Genomic DNA, 10,741 nt, shown 5'->3' with positions numbered 1-10,741 from the left:
GTCGAGAGAAGAAAGCTTACTATCAGCCACCATAAGGATATGCAGGGGTACATCGAATGCATCGCAATGCTCCAACAGTAGATAGGCCAACAACATTCTGCCAATCAATGCACCACCACTACCGATCCAAGAGAACCCTCCATTAGCAGCACCAGCAATCTCTCAAGACCAATACAATAGCCTCATTCAGCAAGTGCAAGCACATTCGGCTGTAGTAAGAGGGATGTGATAGATCAGTGAACCCGTCTTGCCTCTGAAAATTCATAGCCAGCCAAAGGGAGATTAGCAGATGGACCTTCCCATAGCCCAAGGGTAGGAGCCAGTCGTCATAGCCGACCTAATAGCCCACTTTGCCACAAACCTAGGCAATCATCTACCCTGATTTCGAGGAGAGATTCTACTCCGAGTCATGTTTCTCCTCGGCACCATCCAACTTGGAAGGCTGATTTGAAAAGGAGGCTTCAAGAAATACAACAACAAATCGATACACTATAGGCACTGAGGCAGCTAGATGACGATCCGAGATTCAACATTAATCCATCATTCACCTAGAGGATTATGAGCGAGCCCCTGCCACCTCGGTTCAAGATGCCCCAGGTAGAGCCCTATGACAGAACCGCTGACCTAGTAGAGCATTTGGAGAACTTTTGATCTCTTATGCTTTTGCAAGGGCCTAATGACATAACTCTCTGTCGAGCTTTTCCTTCGACTCTGAGGAAAGCAGCTCGTCATTGGTACTTTAATCTGCAGTCGAACTCCTTGACTCCTTCCATCAGTTGAGTTGGTTGTTCGTCGCGTACTTCATCCATAGCCATTGACAACATCACAACTCGGATTTTCTTGTGAGTATCAAGCAGAGGGAGAATGAACCTCTCTGAGATTACATTAATCGATTCAATGCTGCAACTTTGAAAGTTCGAAATCTAGATCAGTCCGTGACAATGACCACGCTGAAGGTCGGGCTTCTTCAGAATGACCTCTTCTTCTTGCTCAACTTAAATTATCTAAAAGATTTCGTCGAAATGTTAGAGCGGGCAGAGAGGTATGTTCAAGCCGAAGAAGCTTGGGATCGATAGGGGAAGAACCTCGACGGTGGATCACAGCCGAATGCTGGACAGAAAAAAAGAAAGATTATCGATGAGTGCAGTATCGACGTATGGAATCAAGACCTCATCGTTCTCGGATCCCACTTTGGAGAAACTGATCTAGATCTCCGACAGCACCATGCCGATCTAGAACTCCTCTGTGGAGATTCTACTACACTCCGCTGAATATCTTCCAAGCCCAAATCCTCATGAAGATAGAGCGGCAGAAGAGCTCCTTCAGCCAAAGAGGATGCTCACTCCAGCACGAGCAAAAGATTCAAAAAAATATTGTAGGTATCACCGAGACCATGGGTACGACATGGAGGAATGATGACAGCTCAGAGAGGAGATAGAAGCACTCATCCGATGTGGACGTCTTCGGTGCTTTGTTGACGAACGACAAATCCCAGAGAACCCACAAGGTGATCCTCCACGGCAGGAAGACCCCTGCAGAGATTAGCCAATAGCAGGAGCCATCCATACCATCTTCGAGGGGCAGATCGGTCATACCCCTTTTGGATCAAGTCGAGCGGAAGAAAGGCCCATACTGCATTGATGAAGTAGTTCAGTCGGGAGTCCATCATCTTCATCGGTTGGATAGAACTCTGATTCTCAGGACTTGAAACTCGACAACTTATGTATTTATCATCTTTGGATTATAATTTTTTATTAAATTAAATAATAAAGAATAATTTTTGCAGATCTACATATCTTCGTTTTGTTCTCCATTATGCGTTCTTCGGCTACGATCGAGGAGCGGTATGCATCTCTATGTTGTTCTCCATCACACGCTCTCCGACCACTATCGAAGAGTGGTACGTATGTCCATGCGGTTCACTATTGTGTGCTCTCCGATCACGATCGAAAAGTAGTATGCATCTTCATACTGATCTTCATTGTACGTATCTCCATGCGGATCTCCATCACGTGCTCTTCGACCACGATCGAAGAGCGGTACACATCTTCATCGATCTCCATCACACACTCCTCGACCATGGCCAAAGAGTAGTATGTGTCTCCATGCAAGTCTCCATGGCATGCTCTTCGATCACGATTGAGGAGCGGTACACATCTCCATCAATCTTCATCGTGTGCTCCTTGATCGTGTACCCATCTCCATCGGTCTCTATCATGCGCTCTTCGATCTCAATTGAGGAGCGGTATGTATCTCCATGCGATTCTCCATCGTGCACTCCTCGACTACAATCAAAGAGCGGTATGCATCTCTATTCGGTCTCCATCGTGTGATCCTCAGCCACGATCGAAATGGAAAAATTGAAATGAACCAAGGAATGACAATAGATCGTCACTTATTCGGAGAAGGGAGTCCTGCGAATCCTGGATTCGGAATGCCTTATATTTAGTGTTGAAGGCTTCAACGTCGGCTGGCAGTAAGGCCAACCTAAGTAGAGATCAGATGAGTTGATAATCGTCAATGGCCTTTCTGGTGTCCGAGGCCTTGGCATCTGATGGAACTTTCATTGGAGGGGATGCCTCAGCTGGTAGATCGATTGGACAAGAAGACATGCATATCAAAATTCAGGGAGTGCCCGAACCTCAATGCGATGAGGACGTAGATGGTCGGGGGGCAGCTACTCTCTCAGCACGACATATCGGAGCGGCGCCACCACCTTTGTTGGCATCGAAGACTCCTTCCTCAGGGCACTGCTCGATCTTGAGGAACCCCCAGCTACGGGCTGGACAAGGATGGCCTCAACTCGACCGCATTTGGGAGAAGAGGCCGTGCTTGCTTTCTTCCATTTCGTGGCCCGACGAAGAGCTTCAATGTCTTCAGGATTCATTGTTGCATGAAAAATGAGGTTAGTTAAAAGAAAATAAAGTCGAGCTAAACAAGATGCAAAAAATTATTTACTTTTAGGGTCGGCCGAACTCAACCCGATCTTGAATAAAGTCTCCTCAGTAAGGAGCTTAGACAACAGAGGGGAAGTAAGATCAAAGATCTACGTCAATACCTCCTCCTCGGCATCTGATAATGTTGGAGCTTTGACCACCGACCTATGAGGTTGACCCCTTGATGTGTTAAAGTCCTAGGGTTGCTCGTTCGAGATAAAAAAGAAATGCTCCTTCCAGCTATGCACCGAGGAAGGAGCACCTTGGAAGAGATGACGTCCCTTCCGAAAAAAGACATACCACCACTCGATCTCTGTAGGGTGCTCCTTCAGTGTGAAGCAAGCTCAAAAGCGATAGAAGATCGGTTCGGCCCCGAAGAGAAGGCAGTGGATGAAAAAGCCTAAAATCTGACACTAGGAGTTCGACACTATGCTATAGGAGCTTATTCTATATAAATTTAAAAATTCTACGACTAAAAAGAGAAAATACAGTGGAAAATCAGCCTTCAGGGCTTCCTCACAAAGACTTATTCGGCCCTGACGAGGAAGAGCCATCCATTCCCTAGGAACGGCGACCTCCAGCTGAACTTGATTGGGACTTGGTATTTCAATCTAAAAATCTCTAAGTTCTCGAGGGTGAGGATGGAGTTTACTCTAAAAGGATCGAGGACTGGGATTTCACTCACTTCGGGCCTATCCGAAGAGCAAGCTACGTCAGACTCAGGATTCACACCCCTAGCATTGTCACCCGAGCTCCAACTAGACGGGGATGAACTAGACGCACTCATGATCAATAACAAAAAATTGATCTATAAATGACGTGATCGAGCAAACAAAGGGTGTAGATGGGGTCGACAGTAGCTCGACTTCAACTGAGCAAAATCTCCGAGAATGCAAGTGACAGAGTTCCCCCTCTAAATAGTAAAACAGTAAAAATGAAGTTACCGTGGTCCTATTTATAAAAATTCGGGATGGCTTTGATCTACTGATGATTTATCTCTCCCGATCGATGCTCGATAAGTAGTAGTCCATGATTGGTCAAGACGTGGCTCCCGTAGATCCGACGAACCAATGGTCCAGATTTGAAGATAGTTCACTTCAGAATGCCGATCTTTGATACGTGTTAGCAAAGGATCACTCAACGAGATCACCCTCGACCTCAGACTGGTACTCTCTTCGACTGATCTATCGGAAGCTCGACCTTGAGAGTGGGGCATCTGTTATGGATCTATATCTCATCCTCGGCTGCCACATCCTCATCTCCAGCCAAGCTATGGGAGAATGTTTACCAGGTTGAGTATACGGTAGATGCAAAGATCACTAGGCATGACCCACTAAATCAGCAGCAGTTCTTACTCAACCCAATCCTGGTTCATCCTGTCCTCAAACGACCTACCATAGCTCATATATATCGACCAAGCTCAACCAACTTGAGGTCACACCTACTCCACGGACTCCAGAATCTCGACCTAGGATGATCTATTATAGCTCATCTATGGCCGAGCTATTCTCCTCATCAGATCCATCTCTCCTTCCAATTAGAAAAATCCAGATAGAATGAAATTTCTCTGTGATTGAGTTTTCTGTAAAAAAAAAATATTTTATCTAAATCAATCTGTGCGACAAATTCGAAAGGTTATCAAGATTTCGAGATAGATATGACTTCAACTCTTTCTCTATAAATAAAGGAGCTCTGGGACCTTCAAAGTAAGTTTTCCACTCCTCGCTATCTCCTTCTCATTATTCTCCATGTCTTGATTTGAGTATCGGAGGATCTCATTAGAAAATACCCCATTAAGAATTTCTTATAGATATTCGGATGGAGCTCCAGCAGCAGATCTACCTCGACCATATCAACTTCAGCAACCGACCTCAGATGGAGAGATCAGGAGCAACAGTATCTAAATTTATATTTATCCTTTGTCCTCGTAAATGAGCTCTGATCTGACCAAAAATAGGGGGTCAGACACAAATTAAACGTTACTTTGTGATTGGTGTAGGATCAGACAGCCATAGAAGTGATCGGATTTGCTTCTGTATCCATTTGAATTAACTGAACGATCTATCTCTTTTTTTATATATATATTTAATAGAGACTCAACTTACATAGAGCTCTCTATTCACTATATGGATGTTAGTACTATTTTGCTCGATCATTATTATCCTTGGTTAATATGCAAGAGATGGTAGTAGTAATGTAGTTCACCATTATCAAAGCTTATTGCTTAATGTACAATAGAAATTTAGTCATTGAAGTCTTATATTTATTATATTTTTTTTTAATATTTTGTTGCATTTCAAGAATAGTTGGATGAAAAATAAAAAAAACTTATATAAGGGCTGGTATTAATGATGTCAATATTAATGACATCATGTTAGCAAGAAGCTCTTGCGCAAAGTTCTTGGTTCTCATGTGGATGCCGGTACTAATAATAGAATTTTTTGAATAGTCATCATTAAAATTTATCGCTTAATATATAATAAAAAATTTAAATCTTATATTTATTATAATTTATGACATTATTATAATGTATTTAAAAAATAGTTAGAAAGAGGAGAAAAATGATATCCCTCATCTTGCAGGCGTGGTATTAGTAACGAGAATTTTTGCTTGGAGGCTTAACTTGTATGGATTCTCTGCTTGCAATGTGAGCATCAATATTAATGTTTGGAGGTTTTGCTTGTCATATAGAAATTCTTGCTTAATTTGTAATAGAAATTTGGATATTAACTCTTTCTATTTATGATATTGATGAAATTTTTACTTGACCATCATTAAAATTTATTAATATTTAATATCTTTAAAAAATGATAATAAAAAATTTTAATTTATTATAATTCATGATATTACTATATTATATTTAAAAAATAATTAAAAAAATCTATGAGGCAAATATTAATAATGAGAGTTTCCAAATGGTTCAGTTTTGTTTCCATATGAATGCTAGTATTAACGGCACTGATATTAATAATAAAAATTTTTATTTAATCATTATTGAAGTTTATTAATTAAAAAAATTGGATATTGAATCCTTTACATTATATTTTAAAATAATTAAAAAAATTATACTCCGTGCATCATGGATTATATGCTAGTTGCCATGTAAATTACTACTCTAGCTCATTATGCTATTCGAGCTGCCATTAGCATCTGGTGAATCAAGATTGGCTACCTAGATGAATCTCATGCCGATGTTCCCGAGTGGATTCTAACCCATCAGTTTGTGACTGGATCACACCAATTCCATGCTCCGAGCCAGACGTGGACCTGACCCCCAATCCCGCCGCATGTCGGTGTGCATATGCTTTTCGTCGTGCCATCCCCGCGAATAAATAAATAGAAAGTGGCCATACCATCTTGCGAGTAACATACCGCAAAATAACCATAATTGCATCTAGGATTGAAAAAATATGATCTCATCCATCGATCTGATCCATATTCGACCTACCATAAACAGATTTAGATTTAGGTTAAACAGATTTCGATTGTAAATAGATCAATCCATTTAACTCGTTTAATAATTGAGTCGAATATAAGTTTTAGATATCTGATCCGTTTAACTCATTTAATATTTAGGTCGGATTGAATCAGATAACCTATTTAATCTGTTTAACCTATTTCTGATCCATTTAACCCGACTTGTTTAACCTGTTTAATCCATTTAAGATCTGTTTAATCTGTTTAAGATCTATTTAACCTGTTTCTGATCTATTTAACTCGATCTGTTTAATCTATTTATCTCGTTTAATCTGTTTAATCCGTTTAATCTAATTTGATCTATTTAATAAATGGATTAGACGAATCGAATCGGATTATCTGTTTAATAAACAGATCGGATTCAGTTTTGAATTTTTGACCCATTTAATAAACAGATGAGATTTGGATTGATAATTTTTTGATCTGATTCATTTATGATCCGATCTATTTATGATCTGATTGATCTGATCCGATTGTCACTCCTACTTGTATCTGGATATTTTTTTTCGGATCGGGACACGTGGCGGTAGTGACATTCCAGATCCAACAAATTCCCTGGCGTCCCCTACCCCAGATCTTAAATAGGAGAACTCGTTGCTCAGGCCAACCCGAAAGCCCCAAAACCTCGTTGCCTCATCCATCCATCATCGAGCGATGGCTTGTAACCCGACGGTGTACTTCGACATAACAATCGGCGGGGCCCCGGAGGGGAGGATCGTGATGGTGCTGTTCGCCGACGTGACGCCGAAGACGGCGGAGAACTTCCGGGCGCTGTGCACTGGGGAGAAGGGGTTCGGGCGGTCGGGGAAGCCGCTCCACTACAAGGGGTCGTCCTTCCACCGGGTGATCCCGGGGTTCGTGTGTCAGGGCGGTGACTTCACCGCGGGCAACGGGACCGGTGGGGAGTCCATCTATGGAGGGAGGTTCCCGGACGAGAACTTCGTCAAGAAGCACATAGGGCCCGGGGTGGTGTCGATGGCCAACGCGGGACCCAACACCAACGGCTCCCAGTTCTTCATCTGCACCATCCCGACGCCCTGGCTCGACGGCAAGCATGTCGTCTTCGGCCACGTCGTCGAGGGGATGGACGTCGTCAGAGCCATTGAGGAGGTGGGCTCCCAGTGGGGCAGGACCTCCATGACCGTTACCATCGCCGACTGCGGCCAGCTCTAGCGGTTTCTTTCGATCTGTTCGATCCATGCCATGCTCTGTCTTGGCTGAATCTATGCTTTTATGCATTAATAATAAAATTGGATTTCATTAAGGTAATGTGGAATTTTTCTTCCCCTTTTGTCTGACTTGTTACTTGTCTTCCATGGTCCGAAATTAAATTTTTTAGGAGTTAAGATTTGAATGTCAGATGATGGAGATGTCCGAATTAAATTTTCAGGAGATCGAGATTTTTTTCTTATATCAAAATTGGAATAGCATTTCTTCCAACTAGATGTTAGGATGAGAGCCATTCATTTTCATTTTTTTCCAAAACTCAACTTTCTTCAACTAAATATGCTCTTGCTTCTATACAAAAATGAACTTCCACCATTTCACTAGAGAAAGAAAACATTATCAAGCAGTGCTGAGTTTGATGCTTCAGAACACAACCCCTCCCTGGCGACACATACATAATACAACATTTTTTAACCTTTTTTTGCCAGCTTAACAAGACTTGGCCCAACCATCAGCTTGAAGATGACTTCGAGAGCTTTTGATTTGATTTTGTGGCTTCCGTGATGCACCATATCTTTGGATGCTTTCTTTCTCAAAATTTGAATGGTCCAAATAGCGGTTAATCAAGGCTAACTATTGTTTCTTTGTATTAGAAAAATCAAACCAAGTGGTATGTTTTCCTTATATGCTACACATGGAGGCAGAATATGGACCACAGGTCCACACGTATGAACTGCCACTTGCTTTTGGCGAGGAACTCACTGGATAGTTGAGAGAAACGGAAGCTATTCTTCCACCACTAAAGGTTTGTTTAGAAAATCCAGAAGGGTTGGACTCGATTTTCCATTGGATCATGGATTACATAGCTTATTTAAATAAGGCTAATATCAACCCAATCCCTCTTTAGCTCAATCTTTATGGAAGAAAACAAAGATCTCCATAGACCATAGGTGTTCTTTTTTTTTAATCCTACAGTCCAACAAACCTATGGATGGGATTTAGGCTAAGATTAGGATGAGCCTTTAGAGAAAAGGGCTGTGCGAGCTAACATGCTCGATTCTATAGGAAATCCAGACACTTCTATTGGATTTCCAACACAAAATCGACTTAAGTGGGTTGCAAAATAGATGTGCACCTATTTGTCATATTAATATTATGCTCTAGCATGTTGAGAGAATTTTTATTTTATCTAAAACATTTAATTTTTTCATCGTCTTGAAAAATTAAGGGACTCTGCATGGCTACAAAAGGCTCTTTCTCCCTCTGAAGGGAGGGTGGAATGGATTGGTAGAGTAATAGCAATTAAAGAAGATGGGTGATTTCTGAGAATTAGGAGAGGAGATGATAGAAGAGAAGACAGATAGTTCCAGAGAAGGAGAGGAATGGTGGAAGAGGAAGTAGGTTGAATTTCATTAGGTAAAAGTTAGGGTTGACTTAGGTTTTTGCTATGAATTATTTTGTATGGAATTATTTAGAATTCATAATACTCTCTATTATATGTGTATCTTGATTTACCAGGTCTTCGATGACTGTCTCCCGTCCATAATCCTGAATTTTTTTGACTCGAGCATGGCCCAACACTCTTTACTGTAAAAGGAATATTGTTCTTAGGTTTTTATTGGTAATCATTGAAAATTTGCACTCAAGTGTTTAAAATTTAGAAACATTTAATGGGACAATTGTTATTCTTTCATTTGAAAATAGAATAACATCTTTTGACAAGATCATGACTTACGTAATGAAAATAATGTTTCTGTCCAGTACATTATGACTTACGTAAAATTTATAGAAATGTTCTCTTTCAAAAGTAAGTTGGTTGCAGAACATGTTCGAGGAGAAGTTAAGATTGGTGCATGTGTCAAAACGATATTTTGATATAAAAGGAAAAGATTTTGCCTCCTTGCTCGAACACCCTGCGCGGGCAAATATAGCAACACAGCAGGGCACATGGCATTAAACAACATTGGATTTGCTACCAATACGCTCTGAGATAAATCCCATTTATCCATACATGGGATAAGTGCATGATACATGAGATTACATCATCTACAAGTATTTCCAACAAGAAGTGCAATATATTAAAGGAGAAATAATATATTAGAATAAACGAGTTTTAGGTTTCTTGGGGTTGTGCGAATTGTTCTTAGGAATTGCAGCCACCTGTATTTTTCCCGTTTTATCACCCCCTACTCAAATCTTCAGTCCATAATTGTTAGCTCGTCCGATCTCGTGAAATAAGTGATCGATTGACCACATGGATTTTGAACAAGAGATTCAGACTCAAATTTTCTGCTCGTGTTGTTGCTATATTATGCTATAATGTTGTTGCTATGGTGTACCATTCTCATGGACAGGCGTGGAGATAAATTCGTGCTGGCTTGATGGACCCATGCCTAAATATCTAGTCCTATAAATAAACTGAAGTCGGACTTCCGTTATGAGTTCTAGACAATTTTCAACCCCGAATGAGGCTCGATGGAATGTATAAAAAGATCAATTAGCCTGTCTTGTTTTGAAGACAAGTTCTCTTGTTTTTGAAGACATTTCTCCGTTCTAGACGGCTGTCTTCTTTTTGCATGACTCTGACCAAGAATTGGAATTGGATTCGTTGTTTGGAAAGCATGTCCTGCTCTATATATTCAGTTTTATAAAAACGGAGGAAAGTGCATCATGTCTCTTTTCCAATACATGAACTATAAACATTAAAATTGTAGAGCCAGAAAATGGTGGATGTGGCTTTTAGAGAACTTTTCTCCTCTCCTCGCTTGCCTCAGGTTCTATGTGCTTGTTTATCACATTGTTTTGTAGTAATCAAGCCTCTTAATGCTAAATAACAATACGTTACCGATAAAAAAGGCTAAGGCCAGATCCGAAAAATTAACTTCTCAAGCTCAGGACTTTCTCTAACAGCACTCCACCTCTCCAATAGATCTAAAGCATTCGACAAGAGTCCAAGAAGTGGGTCATCAAAGGTCTATATGCGTATAATAAACGCAACACCTAAAATTGCTAAATGGGGATCCAACGTCTTTGACGTTAGAATACCACGATTTTGGAAAAAGAATCCAATCTGGTCCGCGGGTGGACGGTATCCCCACCCGGTCCGTAGCCCAGTCCATTTTGGATTCTCCTTCCAGCTTGCCTATAAACCCACGTTGAAA

The 10,741-nt window shown here is 41.0% G+C and overlaps 1 protein-coding gene across 1 annotated transcript; it reads left to right on the top strand.

The window, feature by feature from the left end:
• Positions 1 to 7,021: 7,021 nt before the first annotated feature.
• Positions 7,022 to 7,682, top strand: LOC105054398 (peptidyl-prolyl cis-trans isomerase). The gene has a single exon (XM_010935879.3). The coding sequence runs from the start codon at positions 7,068 to 7,070 to the stop codon at positions 7,584 to 7,586; it is 519 nt and encodes a 172-aa protein (XP_010934181.1). The 5' UTR covers positions 7,022 to 7,067; the 3' UTR covers positions 7,587 to 7,682.
• Positions 7,683 to 10,741: the final 3,059 nt, after the last annotated feature.

This window comes from Elaeis guineensis, chromosome 11 (genome assembly GCF_000442705.2).
Source record: "Elaeis guineensis isolate ETL-2024a chromosome 11, EG11, whole genome shotgun sequence".
Lineage (NCBI taxonomy): Eukaryota > Viridiplantae > Streptophyta > Magnoliopsida > Arecales > Arecaceae > Elaeis > Elaeis guineensis.
The sequence above is the reverse complement of the archived record's forward strand: the minus strand, read 5'-3'. Positions and strand labels throughout refer to the sequence as shown.